Source organism: Oncorhynchus keta, chromosome 27 (genome assembly GCF_023373465.1).
Source record: "Oncorhynchus keta strain PuntledgeMale-10-30-2019 chromosome 27, Oket_V2, whole genome shotgun sequence".
Lineage (NCBI taxonomy): Eukaryota > Metazoa > Chordata > Actinopteri > Salmoniformes > Salmonidae > Oncorhynchus > Oncorhynchus keta.
In genome coordinates this window covers 35601595-35619636 of record NC_068447.1, presented here as the reverse complement: position 1 = coordinate 35619636, position 18042 = coordinate 35601595, and the positions used below count along the sequence as shown (strand labels likewise).

Here is an 18042-nt window from a genome sequence, read left to right as displayed (position 1 = left end):
GAGGTAGATATGAGTGTTAATTAACACAATCCATTGATGATTACTGGGTGAGAGTCCTCACAACAAAGATAGTGTCTTGTGCACTCAGCACACTCCGACACAGACCAGGACGTAGCTTTGTTCATATAGCAACGTTTCCAGATTCAAGGGACCCATTCATCATTTCACCTGATAACATTAAGGTCAACACCACATCAACATAGAGTGCCAGTCCTAACAGAGATGCTGTACTTTGTTTTGGACAGCAGGTATGATACTGTGTGTGGTACCTCATCCAGGCCTGTACCTTGTACTTGCGGAAGGCAGTTTGGACTAGACGGGCGGCCTCGTACAGCTCCCTCTGCTCGGGGTCGGACAGGGTGAGCTGGGCCAGGTCTCTCTCCACCTTGCTGTTGGAGGCCTGGAGGAACTCGCTCCAGTCGGCCGGGGGGGGCAGGGTGGGCCTCCCCATGGACCCCTCCCTCAGGGGAGACCCCCCTGGGCTGGAGGACGGAGCGAGAGGTCCACTGTACAGAGATCTGGAGGAAGACAGAGGGAGGGGCAGGGGGTTGGAGGTGACAGTTTAAAAAGTAATCAGCTAAATATTGTTGTCAGAAAATGTAGTACCAATACACTACTGCTATGCCATGCACAGGAAATCTTATGCAAAACATTTATGGTCAGTTTCCCAGATCAGAGTTAAGCCTACATATTCTCCATTGAGAATGCTTTTTAGACTAGGTATAGACTTAATCTGGGTACAGAAAACCAGAACAGATCACATTCAGTCCAGAGTGTGGCTCTGCTGTGTTTCTCACCGTAGATGTATAATGCTGGGCAGCTGTTCCACGTCTCCGAGGTAACTGGCCAACCAGCTCATGGTGTTGCTGACCCCAGTACTGTCCAGGGGCACCCCGTCCAGGGCCACAAAGTTCTCCCTCTTGATCCTCTCTGGGGTCGCCTCAATGATGTGCTCTGCCAGAGTCATCATGTTCACCTGCAGGGGGAGAATCCCCCAGGATTGAGTATACTGCAGATCACACACTTAGCACATTGATACCTTATTGTCTGTCGGTTTGTTCCGTTGCTTTACAATGACGTGCTTTTTGGTTCCGGTGCATCACAATGTGGCAGGAAGGATGAGTCATTACATCCCCATTCCATCTTAGACGTTTCCACAGTATGAGTTTGAAAGTTTAGAATGACTTCTAAGAAACAATGAACATTAAACATGACAACGATCGTGATGGTGACAATGACTATGAAGACGATGGTTGTTATTGTTGTGCATCCCTCGCTCTGCCCCTCATCTCCCAGCCTCAGCCTCAGTGTGACTGTGATGGATGACAGAGGGCTCTCTTGGCTGTGAGAGCCGATCAATGGATGGAGTTTATTATGTGGTGATGGAGGTCCACACACTACCGGGGAGGCCTGTGTATGTGGGTGTGTGTGTTGACTTCACACGTCAGGGGATCCAGTGGCCCAACAGAGCTGCCAGCGGTCAATCACATCTTCTTGTCATGTATATTCACTGGTAGTGCAGATCTATAGACGTGAGGTCGATACTATGACGTGCTATGGATAGTGTTGTCTGGTAAACAAGTGTGAATGTACGTGCAATGAGCAGGCCAATAGACAGGGTTGGCAGTGGAGTGAGTGGTAAACATTAGAAAAACTGTCTTGAGTGAATATATGGTAAAAAGCAACTACCTCCAGTAAAGATATGATAAAGAGTAACTAGAGTAAAGAGACAGTAGAGAGTAGGGTGAGTTAACTGACCTGCAGGTCATTCATCTGTGTCATACAGTCCTGGTTCTCCAGATCTTCTCTGTAGGACAGCAGCTCAGTGCTCACCATCTCTCTCTCAGCTATCACCAGCATGTTCCCCAGCTGTTCCCTCTGTCTCAGCCTGATAGCCAGCTTCTCCTTTCCCAGGCTGCTGCCCCCAGAGCCCCCCGAGCCCTTCCTGCCTGAGCCCCCACTGGAGAAACCCTCCCTGGAGCGCCACTTGGTTCCTCCGGATTCTCCAGCACTTGCCCCACCGGAGAGGCTCTTGTCTGGGCTGAGGCCCTCATGGGACAGGCTCTTGGGGCTGAAGGACAGCTTGTGTAGCTGCTGCTGCTCCAGGCTCAGTGGGACAGACATGGCCTTGTCGGGCCGGGCCTGGAACATCTCTGGGTTTGGCTTGTGTTTCTTGGCCAGGGGCAGGTCTCGCTGGCACTCACTGCTGTAGTAGTTGGAGGGCTCGGATCGCGGCCTTCTCAAGTCTGCAGAAGGGATACAAGATACTATTTTCAAGACATTTAAACAAACAATATATGCAAAATGTTTTTGTCTAAAGCTCTTATCTATTGTCCCTTTACACCACTGATACCAGTGTGGGGCCTCAGTTACTGCCTCTCCTGTCCCCCAGTCTGCTCTGACCTGGGTTGAGGTTGCTCGAGGTGGCCGTGGTGGAGCCTCCTTTCTTCCCGCCGGGCGCCATCACGCCGTCGCTGGCCCATGTGACCATCCAGCTGTCTGAGGTGGGAGCGTCGTGGGGGGTGGGGGAGAAGGACATGCGTGTGGTGGGGGGCAGAGGTGCAGGGGGCTGCTGTTCCTCTCTCTGCAGCTGCTCCAGACACTCGGCCAGCTTGGTGTGGCCGCGGGAGCGGGCGATGGACAAGGGCAGGCGTCCCAAGGAGTCAGGGATGGCCAGGGCCCGTCGGTCCCATTTATACAGGACCACTGCCGCTTCCAGGTGACCTAGGGCACACGCCCACATCTGGAGAAAAGACAGCAGTGGCACAGGTCACATGAAAGGTGCCAGCATGCCTGTGGTAACTTAACATTCTTGGAAAAGTTAATCTTACAATTGAATGATTTATGAAAGTCTGCAGAGTTTGAAAGGCTTTATGGAAGACTCCTGCAGTGGTTTCATGAGATACAGCTCTCTATATCTTACCAGAGGGGTGCAGGAGAAGTGGTCCACATTGAGGGGATCGACCTCCAACTCCAGGTCAATGCTGTCTGCATGCTTGGTGCTGTTGGAGGAGAGAACAGAACACTGTACTCCCAGACTACCTCTGGCTAAAACACAACATTATCCACATAAAGTTTTCATCTATTTACAATTTTTGAATACAGTATTTCCTGGTCCTAAACCAGTTCCATAATATATATGTATATGTCCCAAGGTCTCTCTGTATATTACTTTGATAAACAGACAATCAGAGGTGTCTGAGGTTCTCACTCACCGCCACTTGATGAGTGTCTGGATGAGGGTGGCGTAGCCCTGCCCAGCGGCCAGGTGGAGCAGGGTCATGCCCCTGAAGGTCTTGGAGTGGATTAGGTGTTTGGACTTGGCCCAGCAGGCCCGGTTCATCATCTTCTCACACACCACCACCACACGGCTCTCAAAGCTGCTGCCCGCCTGACCCTGCCCTGACACACACTGACAACACACACAAACACAACAGGTGTTACTTTCAACTACAACACCAACACTTTACAACACCTGACTTCTCAAACAGAAACAGACAGTACTTTTTTTTGAATACATCACAAAGCCATTGCTCCATCAATGAAATAGTGCATTTCCTACAGTATGATCTACTTTACCTGTGTCTGGCTGTTGTGACCACCACCTCCTCCTCCTCCACCTGCTCCTGCTCCCCCTCCTCCTCCTGCACCTCCTCCGCTGCCCTGCTGGTGATGGGAGGCCATCTCTGCCATCCGTCTCTCCATCTGCTCCAGGCGCTCCAGGATGGACATTCTGAACTGGTTATCTGCAACATAGACACATAACACACGTCAGCATCCATAGACCTACAGTATGGTCATCAGTGACACCCAGTACTATGGTGCCATATGGTGCCTATGAAGGCATCTGTATCAATCGGAAGGTATCTGCAACCAAGACACATGAACACGTCGAAACACACCAGTCATTAACTTCAGCACCACTGTTGCATTTACTTAAATAACCTTTAAGGCCCATCAATCTTGTGCTAATTGCTGCATGCACACTAATTCAGTCATTCATAAAAATGCTTTTTTCCTCTAGTAATCTGGACTGGATGATTGACCAGGGAGTGGATGGAGGCTTGGTGAAAGTGTCCGCTCGCTCGTGCACGCATACACACACACACACGCACACACACACACACGCACGCATACACGCACGCACACACACACACACGCGGTCTTAGACACCCTCTGAGGAGAGTCTGCAGATGGACTCTCTCTCCTACTGATGAACTAACTCTAGCCCATTATGACTGAGTTTATCATTCCTGCTGTGTTCTGCCTCTCTTGGCCGCATAACACTACCTTTGGCTTATATGGTAGGAGGGGCTGAGAGCCACTGTATAAAATCACTCAACAAGCACTCGTCCATAGTCCTTTCCATAGATAGACAGATGGAGGCTATTAGGCTGTACAGTTACTAAATGCTGCTGGCAAATAGTTTTCCAACCATGAGCAGCGTTAACCAACAGATCTACAACCTGGACTGAAAGAAATGCCTCTGGAATTACGATTCAAAACATAATAAATGCTGAGTCATTTAAAAGTGCTGAATGCCATAACAATGAATTACAAGCATACAGAACATTGCATGCATACAGTGTATTTTATGCTTGAAGCCACACAAGTCAAATCAAATGATGATGAACAACGAGTGGGTAGTGGGTAATGGGTAGTGGGTAATGGGTAATGGGTAGTGGGTAATGGGTAGTGGGTAATGGGTAGTGGGTAATGGTTGGAGTAGGACTGCTCTCCATCAGTTGACCTGCAGTTAGTGTGCTTTAGTCACTTACACCAACATAGAGAAGAGAGCTCTTATGTTCAAACACACGTACACACGGACGCACACATCCACACACACAGACAGACACACACATGCACACACATCCACACACACACACACACATACGCACACACTCGCATGCACACTCGCACACACACAGACCGTGGGATGGGATGTGCACAGGAGTAGGGAAGGCAGTAGGTCCATTGCAGAAGGGAAGGCAGGCAGGGAAGGCAGCAGGGAAGGCAGGTAGGGAAGGCAGTAGGGAAGGCAGGCAACAGGAAAGGAAGTAGGGAAGGCAGTAGGGAATTCAGTAGGGAAGGCGAAGGCAGGTAGGGAAGGCAGGCAGGGAAGGCAGTAGGGAAGGGCAGGCAGGGAGGGCAGTAGGGAAAGGCAGTAGGGAAGGCAGTAGGGAAGGTAGGTAGGGAAGGCAGGTAGGGAATGCAGGTAGGGAAGGCAGTAGGGAAGGCAGGTAGGGAATGCAGGTAGGGAAGGCAGTAGGGAAGGCAGTAGGGAAGGCAGGTAGGGAAGGCAGTAGGGAAGGCAGTAGGGAAGGCAGGTAGGGAATGCAGGTAGGGAAGGCAGTAGGGAAGGCAGTCGGGAAGGCAGTAGGGAAGGCAGGTAGGGAAGGCAGGTAGGGAAGGCAGTAGGGAAGGCAGTAGGGAAGGCAGGTAGGGAATGCAGGTAGGGAAGGCAGTAGGGAAGGCAGTAGGGAAGGCAGGTAGGGAAGGCAGGTAGGGAAGGCAGTAGGGAAGGCAGTAGGGAAGGCAGTAGGGAAGGCAGGTAGGGAAGGCAGGTAGGGAATGCAGGTAGGGAAGGCAGTAGGGAAGGCAGTAGGGAAGGCAGGTAGGGAAGGCAGGTAGGGAAGGCAGTAGGGAAGGCAGTAGGGAAGGCAGGTAGGGAATGCAGGTAGGGAAGGCAGTAGGGAAGGCAGTAGGGAAGGCAGGTAGGGAAGACAGTAGGGAAGGCAAGTAGTGAAGGCAGGTAGGGAAGGCAGGTAGGGAAGGCAGTAGGAATACTGCATTAGCATTTCTCATTTAGGCACAGTGAGGCTGTTTCTGTGGCAACCTGCTACCGAGCGGTAACTAAGCGACAGGAATATGCCTGTGTGTGTATGGTTCCTCCATTATTGATAAATGGGAAGAGGAAGACTCAGAGCACGAGTACAAAACGGGTCAGAAAATCCCACAATGGAAAAAATACAAACACACATACATGTACATCTATTCTCCATCACTACGTTATGATAACGGTCGTACATTATCTCCCTGAGGGGACCCTGCAGTAACAATGTAATGACTCCCTAAGTGGGGAGCTGCCACAGCAGGGTCCTTGTGCCATTTACACTACAGCGTTTCCTGGCAGTCAGTCTCAGGCAGAAGCTCTCCGCCCTTCAGGGAGTGAATGTCATGCTTGTGTTCACTATAAGTCAAGTAATTGTTACTGTTAAAGGAAAAAACATACAGCCAATGGCCAGTAAATGACTTCTATCACCGATGATGGGTAGTCGATCTAGAAAATCCAATGGATGTTCATCCCACATACACACCATCCTTATGTCTCTCCCCAGCTCCACCTCCACCATAGTGATAGCTTTCTTCACCTCTCCATAGGTGGCTAAGGGCAAAGTGCTGATGAGGGCTGCAGAGGTACCATACCCAGACCATACCCTAGTGGTAGGAGGGGGGAGGTAAGGGTCAGAGGGGTTAAGTAGGTCACAGCCCTGCAGCATTTCTAGCCACCAGGGTTATGCTCTCTGAGAGAGGAAGGATGGGAGAGGGGGGGAGAGAGACGGTGGCGAGGGCAGGAGGAGAGGACTTATAGCGGCAGCAGCAAGCCTGGCTGACATGTCTTTGTTCAGACCCAGTGCTGCAGTGTGCTGCAGTGCAGATGATGTCATCTCCACCTGCTGGCTGCTGCTCTGAATGCGATGCACGTATACTGCAGAGGGAGGAGGGAGGGAGCACAGAGCGGGAGGGATGGATGGAGGGAGGGAGCACAGAGCGGGAGGGATGGATGGAGGGAGCACAGAGCGGGAGGGATGGATGGATGGAGGGAGCACAGAGCGGGAGGGATGGATAGAGGGAGGGAGCACAGAGCAGGAGGGATGGATGGAGGGAGGGAGCACAGAGCAGGAGGGATGGATGGAGGGAGGGAGCACAGAGCGGGAGGGATGGATGGAGGGAGGGAGCACAGAGCGGGAGGGATGGATGGAGGGAGGGAGCACAGAGCGGGAGGGATGGATGGAGGGAGGGAGCACAGAGCGGGAGGGATGGATGGAGGGAGGGAGCACAGAGTGGGAGGGATGGATGGAGGGAGGGAGCACAGAGCGGGAGGGATGGATGGAGGGAGGGAGCACAGAGCGGGAGGGATGGATGGAGGGAGGGAGCATGCATCCAGCCAAACAGAACTACAACAACACTCTAACATCACCAACAGCCTCCCTTGTGCCTTGTTCCTCCCTCTCTTGACAGTGTGTAATAGAAGACGTCTACACGGGTCACTAAGGCTGCAGCGACACAGCTCTGACTGACAGGGAGCCTGGCACATCATATGAACAGTAGCTGACTAATCACTTACCCCCAGAAAACACATGCAGACATGTATTAGCTGACAAACAGGAGCTGCTCAAACTGGGTTTGTGTGTTTGAGTGAACAACGGTTTTGTTTCAAATCAAATGAAGGACAGGCCAACATATTCTCATTCTACATGCTGCTTCATCCTATAAAGCTACGGTGGACAGTTTGAAATACACTACATAACCCCTTAAATGGTTAAGTGAGAAGGGAACAAAAGCACTAGCATAATCACTTCAGGTATAGTCTAAAGCTTCTAGTAATGTGTATGAGAACTTGAGCCACAGGTTTGGAGCAGCACAGTAGAGGACAGCTCACTGTCCTAGCTGAGGGGCATGAGGACAGGCCACTATCTATTTCACTGCAGATACACACTGCCCAGGTTGAGAAGGTGCAAGACAGATATACACACACATACAATCGCGCGAACACACTAACTATGTGATAGACCGTGAAAACTAGGTACAAGCACTTATTTGCAGTAAATTAGCTCTCAATGTATAATGTAGTAGCATGGAGTGGAAGGTACATGGGAGGCCACAGGAGACTAGTTAGGCATCAATGATGAATATTCTACACTTTTAGTACAAATACTGAGTCACAATGGTCTGGATGCCAGGCTAACAATACTGAGTCTCAATGGTCTGGATGCAAGGCTAATAATACTGAGTCACAATGGTCTGGATGCCAGGCTAACAATACTGAGTCACAATGGTCTGGATGCCAGGCTAACAATACTGAGTCTCAATGGTCTGGATGCCAGGCTAACAATACTGAGTCACAATGGTCTGGATGCCAGGCTAACAATACTGAGTCACAATGATCTGGATGCCAGGCGAACAATACTGAGTCTCAATGGTCTGGATGCCAGGCTAACAATACTGAGTCACAATGATCTGGATTTAGAGCAGAAGTGTCAGCTGACACCTTCCTCCTCACACACCAACCTGTGGGTCCGTTAATGCCACTCAACCACTGTTCTACAGCTGGACCCCATCATTATCTTTATGTGACTACTGTAGCAAACCCCTAAATGTACTGATCTAGAAAGACTGGGTCCAACCTCTGTGTGAATATGGTAGCAAACCACCACATGTAGTCTAATAGACAAGCTGTGGCTATAGCAAACCCCCGCATGTTCAGTAGTTAGAAAGACTGTGGTCCTACCACCCTCAGAGTCTGTGACTGTGCAGCATATTCTCCTGATTGACAGAAGCTGGTATTTGTGTCTGTCTAAAGGAAGAGGTTGCTAGGCCATCTGGCACAGGCTCACACAGCTGGGACCCATGGGTACACTGATAATCAAAAGCTAAGTTGCCTTCTTTCTTTAGCATAATGACCAGCTTTGTTAGTTCTGTCCATTGTGGAGGGTTTCTTTAATAGGGCTTCCTCGCCCTTCAGCTTGTAATGGGTTTATGTGCAGTATTCTTTCTCCTGGACAGAGTGTAGGATATTGATGAGAGGTTTGAAAAGACCAAAAGTTAAGACCACAGAAACAAGTTCATTTTCTTAATTTGTTTGAGGAGAGTGCATTTATCTGAAAACATTGACCCCACAAATGTGTCAGCTTGACCCAACAAAGAAACAACAACAAGGGTCGTCATGGGTCAAAATCAGAAGAACACCAGACCTTTCCTATTATGAACACTACATAGATGGAATCTAATGTCCTGTAGTGATTATCGCACGTTAACGATTTTTTGTCATGAATATTGTTCTGGAGGCAGCTCTCCAGAGTGGTCACTAGTTGGCACAGCCACAAAGTCATAAATTAAGATTTTAAACCGAACCTTAACCACACTGCTAACCCTAATGCCTAACCTTAAATGAAGACCAAAAATACATTTTTTCCGTTAATCTTTACAATATAGTCAATTTTTACTCTGGAGCTGACCCATCTAGCAGAAATAGCTCAATTCTGCCTCAAGGACAAGACTCATCCCAATAAACATCTACCTGCGTGATTATAGGGGTCAATGAGAGGAAAAGTGCAGTCTATTGATGCAGCTTTTATTATTTATTTATTATTATTATTCATTTTATTATTGTAATTGTAATGTTGCTTTATGTTATGCTCTATATTATTATGGGTGGCGGTTGCCCTGAGGTTAGAGATGCGTGCCAGCAACCGGAGGGTTACCGGTTCGGATTCCACTGCTGATGGGGGTAAAAATCTGGAGGGGTTGAGCCTGCAACCAGAAGGGTTCCCTTGAGCAAGGAACTCATCTGCTCATTGGGCATTGCACCAGCCTCTCCAACCTAATGTGTGTGTGTGTGTGTGTGTGCGCACGTGAGTGAGTGCGTGTGTGTGTGCGTGTGCGCGCGTGTGTGTCGGGGGTGAATCAAAGCAGAAGCAGATAAAAACAGAAGACACATTCCCATCTCGAGTGGACAAATAAAGTTTATCCATCTCTAACCTGGTTCGTAACCCCCCGGGACCTTCATTGCACGTGAATTCTGCAGGAGAAAATCCATGTTGCATCGATTGCACAGTAATGGTTAACAAGTACAGTATATATCAGCAGAAAACCAGGAAGTAGGCTTCTCACCTTCTCTCGCAACACATTAGTATTGACTAACGTAAAGCAACAAGTTTAGCTGAGGCTTTTCCTCTATCGTTGTATAATTCAGATAGAATCGGATCATTCATGCAACAGGGATCTTCTACACTCTACAGGATTCTTCATACATAACAATAGAGGGGCACACAGCTGCAACAAAAAGCCGATGGATTCTTTATACTTCACACATAAGCCTGTTTAGCGACTCCTAATATGACAGTCCCGCTTGGCAAGGTTGTAAATAAGCTAACCAGGTAGTATGCGCCTGACCTCACGGCATCAGTCCAGCTCCAGAGGTGAAGCAGCTCCATTTCAATTCAACGTTAAGACTGACGAGGCACTCTATATTTCAGACTGCTCTGCTCTCACAAGCCAGTGAACTGCCACGAGAAGAGACGACAAAGGGGAATTACGGCTTGGTATCTGTTATTACAGGGAATGACAAACGTCTGCTGTGCTAATTACTACACAAAACCTATGATGATATCAAACGTGCACTGTAGAGTGTAGCACAGAAGGTATCACACTAGACCTGTACACGTACGGCGATGTCCGAAAGTATTGACACCCTTGATAACGATGAGCAATAATGACTGTATACAATCTATAGTTCAAATACTGAGCTATATTGTATGCTCAAACAAATTGGGGAAATTACATTACATTACATTTTAGGCTAATAATATAGCTCGGAGAAAGAGATTTTGTTTAACAAGAAATAAACATTTTAAAAAAAGTAGGGGTCAAAATTATTGACACCCCTAAAGATTCTCAGAAATAAAGTAGTCAAAAGTTTGGTATTTGGTTCCATATTCCTAGCACGCACATCAAGCTTGTGGCTCTACAAAATTGTTGGATGCATTTGCAGTTCGTTTTGGTTGTGTTTCAGATTATTTTGTGCCCAATAGAAATTCATGGTAAATAATGTATTATGTAATTTTGAATTCACTTTTATTTTAAATAAGAATAGAATATGTTTCTAAACACTTCTACATTCATGTGGATACTACCCATGATTACAGATAATCCTGAATGAATTGTGAATAATGATGAGTGCGAAAGTTACACTGAGGGTCAAAGATCATACCCCCAAGACATGCTAACCTCCCCTGTTATAGTTAATGGTGAGAGGTTAGCATGTCTTGTGGTTATAGTCTTTGACCCTCTGTAACGAGCCCTACAGTGTCCTATTCATAACACCAGGACAATGCTATCCTAAAGAAGACACATGGAATGACACTATGATAAATGACAACACAATACCCTTATGCAGCTGTCTGAAGGCACAGCTCACACTTGTTAGTCAGCTAAACAGAAGCAATTTCTTAATCTTTCTTAAAATGTTTGGATTGTATCGCTAGATATTACTGTACTGTTGGAGCCAGAAACATAAGCATTTCTCTGCACCTGTGATAATATCTGCAAAACGGCGTGCGCAACCACTACACATTGATTTGATTTAAATCACTGCATGTTTCACAGCAATGTAAAGTCACCTGTCTGTGTCAGTAATAGTTCTGACTTGTGGTATGATATGACAGCATCTTGGCAGGTAATAGTCCCCCACTGCTATGTGTTAGAAACACACAACTATTGACAGTACACTGTGCTCAGCCTGAGTAAACGGTAACAGCAAGGGGTTAGCTATTACTATTTACCAACAACTATAACTTATGGTAGAGCTATTGAAGAGGCACACAGACACATTTACTAAAACAGTTTTATGTGTGGAACTTGAATTGGGTTATCACAAATTGCCTTAAGGGGATGCAAAGAGAGAAGACACAAATTGCCTTAAGGGGATGCAACGAGAGAAGACACAAATTGCCTTAAGGGGATGCATAGAGAGAAGACACAAATTGCCTTAAGGGGATGCAACGAGAGAAGACACAAATTGCCTTAAGGGGATGCATAGAGAGAAGACACAAATTGCCTTAAGGGGATGCAACGAGAGAAGACACAAATTGCCTTAAGGGGATGCAACGAGAGAAGACACAAATTGCCTTAAGGGGATGCATAGAGAGAAGACACAAATTGCCTTAAGGGGATGCAACGAGAGAAGACACAAATTGCCTTAAGGGGATGCATAGAGAGAAGACACAAATTGCCTTAAGGGGATGCATAGAGAGAAGACACAAATTGCCTTAAGGGGATGCAAAGAGAGAAGACACAAATTGACTTAAGGGGATGCATAGAGAGAAGACACAAATTGCCTTAAGGGGATGCATAGAGAGAAGACACAAATTGCCTTAAGGGGATGCATAGAGAGAAGACACAAATTGCCTTAAGGGGATGCAAAGAGAGAAGACACAAATTGACTTAAGGGGATGCATAGAGAGAAGACACAAATTGCCTTAAGGGGATGCATAGAGAGAAGACACAAATTGCCTTAAGGGGATGCATAGAGAGAAGACACAAATTGCCTTAAGGGGATGCAAAGAGAGAAGACACAAATTGACTTAAGGGGATGCATAGAGAGAAGACACAAATTGTCGTAAGGGGATGCATAGAGAGAAGACACAAATTGCCTTAAGGGGATGCATAGAGAGAAGACACAAATTGCCTTAAGGGGATGCATAGAGAGAAGACACACATTTCCTTAAACGTAATGCATAAAGAGCAGAAACAAATGAGTCATGTTCTCCAAAAAGCCAATTCCTCCCTCCACAGGTTCCATTTCTGTAAAGCCATGCCCAGAGGCTGGCCATTCCCAGGTAAGCATTTCCACTTCACTGGAGCTGCTCTCATTCTATCAACCATTTCTGAAAAGACAAACTCCTGCAGCAGTGCATTATTACAATTGCATTTGAAACAAACTACGGTAGGCACATTATAATAGCTTCTCTGGTTTCTGTGTAGCTATCATTAGTTTAACAAGAATTGACATCTGCCAATGTCCTACAGGATAAACTGACTGCAACATGCCACTCTGAAGTTATGTTCTACTTTTCACATCGTCAATACATGCAGTCATGTGACACCAACTCGACAGGGCTTTTTAGAGGGTAAAGAACTTAACTTATATTTTTTGCAGAGGGGGGGAGTAATAGGCTACATTCGGAGTTTACATTCAAATCAACAGACTTGTTACAGTTATTAAACATGACGGGAAGAGCTAAAATAACATGATACTAAGTGGGTCCAATGACCCGTGGTGCTGAAAACGTTCTTCCAGACTTTACAGAATAAGCTACGCGAGCGCTCATTTTGCTATCCACTGCGTCGTGTTTCTTAAATTCAAAAGCAAGTTGACCAGGAGGGCTACAGCAGGCTACCTTTTGCGTGTTTACTTTATGCTAGAAAACGAATGAATAGTAACTGACTTATTTAGTTCTCGCGTGCTCATAATACAGACCATACAACGAGACAAAACCAGTTTCACAACTGTGGCATGTTGTAAGATGCATATGATTTAGCGACTGAAGCTAAAAAGATGGCATGACCGAACAACAGGATGCGACAGCCACCTAGCCTGACTCCTCGATACTTTTAAATCACATGATCAACAAGAGGGGGGAAATGCGCTATTAGAAACCCGTGAAAAGCTATTTAGTAACAAAACCCTTCTGCAGAATATCGCTGAAGCCATGAGACAAAGTATTTGAAGTGTCCAGTCATCAAAAAGACATCTCTAGTAGTTGTATCCTAACAACTTCCTTCACCTGCACGTGAAAGCATCACCGCCTGTCACCGCCGACAGTTTCAGGCTTTTGGTAACCTACCTGGCTTTTTGAGTAATACTTATGTTGTGATATTAAGCTGTGAAACCATGCTACCATTTAAAGCCTATGCATGTTCAGGATAGTGCTGGAACCAATGATAAGCTTCAGTTTAATTGACTATGCAAATAAAACAGAAATGGGATATAATGTGACAGATTGAAAGAGTACAGTGGTAGTTCCACACGAACTACTCTACTGCTACAGTGTGAAATGAAGGAGCCAGTCACAGACAGTGAAACTAAACATTTTGAGAAAGCACACAACTAAACATGACCAACAATAGTAAACGACCAGACTGGCTGCTTAACCTGACAGGGTATAACTCGTCTTGAAACAGTACAGAGTTCATGTACAGTCAGCCTTGGAGTAATACCGCTAACGCCTGTGTAACTGAACTTCTCCTGTTAGTCGCCGGTAGATAACACACAGATACACCACAACACCGTCCACCGTAAATATGCAACTAAACACATCTAACCTTCTACTTCATTTTCCATTGGTAGAATCCCCCTGAAAAGCACAACTGTTTCCCTTCTCTTTAGGAAAAGCAGATGTCATTCACTGGCATCCTGACAGAAGTCCAAGCATGCTGCATTTCAATGATGTGCACAGTTTCCCAATTCCCACAGTTTGTAGGTAATGGATGACGCTATGAGTAAAAATATCCTTTCCGTGTAGAAGCTCAATAGAGCACTCATCAACAATAGAACAAAGTGGAAGAGCGACGTGAGGGAAGATAGAGAGAGATAAAGACCGCTCACTACTCTTCCCATCATAGCCCCCTCCCCTTCACTTCTTTCTCTCTCCGACCCCCTCCTTCCCCTCCTGTGCTTCTCTCTACTCGGTCCCTCACTAGCCTGCAGTAAAATAAAACGTATGGCTGCGAGTAGACGTCGTGCGCACGTGCCGCAGGTAAACAGACGCCCTAGTTTTCCCTTCAAGCCGTCGAGCTTTTAAAAGCTCGCGCCAACTTGTCTCTCTCATTACTATTTATAATGTTACTTTTACTTTTTAATTTTCAACTGCCGACCGACACAGAACTGAGGTGGGTAAGTGTTTTGTACAATTCGGTTTTTCTCTCGTTAGATTTGATCCTATGGGAAAATATTCGACGCATCCTGATATGTATCCTGCAGCTAGGCCTACTTCGATTCATTGTCCCTGAAAGTGAGTAGCATTCAAAGGATCCGTTATCTCCCGTGGTAAATGTCAGCTCCAGTCTATATCAAAATGATTCATTTGGAGCAAACCGCTTGTTGCTCTGTCTGCGCTAATTTACCGTATTTAGCCTACCTAACATGCACACGGTGACCATGCATAGTGTAGACTACCGTCAGCCCTTTGGTTTGTTATGCGGGTAGGTAGATAGTTTTACTACAGCTCTTTACTTTCAAATTAGATGGAGAACCAACCGGCGAGGTTAGCAGCTCTGTGTGGCTTAATTTGGCGCGCACTGTCTTCCTAACGAACCAGTACCCGATTAGCGAGTGTGCTCACCGGGACCGTCCAGAACCATGGACAGAGAATGATTAGTGGGTAATAGCCTGTCCTGCAGCCCAGATCTCAGTGTTTTCTGTCCTGCCCATGGCTCCGTACCTGCAGTGCTGCAGAGGAAAGGAAAAGCGCCCCTCCCCCACTCTGCATTATGACAAATCAAGGAAGGCAGGAAGCTGTGTACGTACCATTCGCACATCATAGCACAGTTTCAGAATGAACGGATAAGGGAAAGAGAGCCCAATAGCTTTAGCGTATACCCTACTGCAAATGTAAACTCTTGTTATTATTATTAAAGAATGGGAATTAAATGATGTAGGTTAATGAGAATTATGGATCAATACAGGCACACAAATGATTAAGTGTCGCATTACATATATAGTAGCTCTGGAATGGTGTCTTTTCTAGGTTACGTTTATCTGTGCTGTAGCGCGTGCAAAATGTCATTAAATGAAGCATGTAAAGGCAGCGGTATACAATGCATTAGGTGGACATATGAACATCTATATCGTACTATATTCTTTAATAGAATTAATTGTGCAGCTGTAAAATGGCTACATATTCACTGAGTGGACAAACATTATGAACACCAGCTCTTTCCATGACATAGACTGACCAGGTGAATCCAGGTGAACGCTATGATCCCTTATAATCCACTTCAATCCGTGTAGATTAGGGGGAGGAGACAGGTTATAGAAGGATTTTTAAGCCTTGAGACAATTGAGACATGGATTGTGTATATTTAAGTGCTTTTAAATGGGGTATGGTAGTAGATGCCAGGTGCACCGGTTTGTGTCAAGAACTGCAACGCTGCTGGGTTTTTCACGCTCAACAGTTTCCTGTGTGTATCAAGAATGTGGCACCACCCAAAGGACATCCAGCTAATTTGACACAACTGTGGGAAGCATTGGAGTCAACATGGGACAGCATCCCTGTGAAATGCTTTGGACGCCTTGTAGAGTCCAAGCCCCGACAAATTGAGTCTGTTCTGAGGGCAGAGGGCAGGGGGGATGATCCTGGATGATACTATTGTATCACCTTGTTCTTTTTTCTCTTGTCACTACGGTTACTGACAGTTAGTATGTTAATCATACCAGCCACTGCAGTCCCGCGTAAACAGCATTAAGAAAACCACAATCTATCTACTTTGATTTACTACATTGAGTTGAGTGTTTCTTAAATAGAGCATTGCAACAATGTAGTATGTAAAACAAGCATTTGTAGCATTTCGCTACACTCGCATTAACATCTGCTAACCATGTGTATGTGACAAATAAAATTTGATTGAAAGAAAAGGGGGAACTCGCATACCTTCAGTCCTGCCAGGTTTATGGAAAAAAATACCATACTTAAATAGAAAGGACATCTCCAGCACACAAACAATTGCTATGTTGAGTTTTTAAACATGAATGGATCAACTGACACCAGTCTGAATCAGTTTCTCTCACCAATCACCTGGATCCAATCTGAATCAATTCACCTGAGACAAGTGACCAAGGGGATGGCCTGTTCAACCACCCAGGCTTAGGGTGCCCCACATGCTACCCTATTCCACACATAGGACTCTGGTCAAAAGTAGTGCACTATATAGGGAATAGGGTGCTATCTGGGACTATATCAGCTGCTTCAGGGCTCAGTCGATTCAAGCAGGATGAACTTAACAAACACCATGTAGTATTTATAGGTATCATCAAGCAGGATGAACTTAACAAACACCATGTAGTATTTATAGGTATCATCAAGCAGGATGAACTTAACAAACACCATGTAGTATTTATAGGTATCATCAAGCAGGATGAACTTAACAAACACCATGTAGTATTTATAGGTATCATCAAGCAGGATGAACTTAACAAACACCATGTAGTATTTATAGGTATCATCAAGCAGGATGAACTTAACAAACACCATGTAGTATTTATAGGTATCATATTTATAACTTAACAAACACCATGTAGTATTTATAGGTATCATCAAGCAGGATGAACTTAACAAACACCATGTAGTATTTATAGGTATCATCAAGCAGGATGAACTTAACAAACACCATGTAGTATTTATAGGTATCATCAAGCAGGATGAACTTAACAAACACCATGTAGTATTTATAGGTATCATCAAGCAGGATGAACTTAACAAACACCATGTAGTATTTATAGGTATCATCAAGCAGGATGAACTTAACAAACACCATGTAGTATTTATAGGTATCATCAAGCAGGATGAACGTAACAAACACCATGTAGTATTTATAGGTATCATCAGGACAGGCATGAGGCAACAGAGTCATATATCTGAAAACGCAGCATGAAATCTTTGGACATGAACAGAGTGGAAAAATACATCAAATAAATGATTACCATACATGGAAAAAGAGAGGATCCAAAATAACCGGCAAAATGCAACCACAACCACAACCACAACCACAAGCCAATGCCAATAGCAAGATAATATCAAGGCAGAGAGCGGGAGTGGGGAAAGGGTTAATAGAAGTAGCAAGGTAATAGATCAGACTCTGTTTTCCCTCAGCTCCTTAGCTTACTGTGGAGTCTAGAGTAGTGAGACTGGTTCTATGAATGGACCTGTGAGACAGATAGAGTAGGGTGAGTGTACTGTATGAATGGACCTGTGAGGCAGATAGAGTAGGGTGAGTGTACTGTATGAATGGACATGTGAGACAGATAGAGTAGGGTGAGTGTACTGTATGAATGGACCTGTGAGACAGAGAGAGTAGGGTGAGTGTACTGTATGAATGGACCTGTGAGACAGAGAGAGTAGGGTGAGTGTACTGTATGAATGGACCTGTGAGACAGATAGAGTAGGGTGAGTGTACTGTATGAATGGACCTGTGAGGCAGATAGAGTAGGGTGAGTGTACTGTATGAATGGACATGTGAGACAGATAGAGTATGACTGTATGG

The 18042-nt window shown here is 45.8% G+C and overlaps 1 protein-coding gene across 8 annotated transcripts in view; it reads right to left on the bottom strand.

The window, feature by feature from the left end:
• LOC118360314 (calmodulin-binding transcription activator 1-like) overlaps window positions 1-18042 on the bottom strand; it is a 579426-nt gene that overhangs the window by 14222 nt on the left and 547162 nt on the right. For 6 of the 8 annotated variants that reach the window (XM_052482220.1, XM_052482216.1, XM_052482217.1 and 3 more), the window contains 7 exons: window positions 3580-3746; window positions 3216-3412; window positions 2924-3002; window positions 2404-2743; window positions 1759-2246; window positions 798-976; window positions 287-518 (listed from right to left, as the gene is read on the bottom strand). In XM_052482220.1, the coding sequence (XP_052338180.1) occupies window positions 287-518; window positions 798-976; window positions 1759-2246; window positions 2404-2743; window positions 2924-3002; window positions 3216-3412; window positions 3580-3746 (1682 nt within the window). Of the gene's footprint in view, window positions 1-286; window positions 519-797; window positions 977-1758; window positions 2247-2403; window positions 2744-2923; window positions 3003-3215; window positions 3413-3579; window positions 3747-14106; window positions 14422-15125; window positions 15248-18042 lie in introns of those variants that run through there. The other 2 variants (XM_052482223.1, XM_052482222.1) reach the window with 2 other exon arrangements.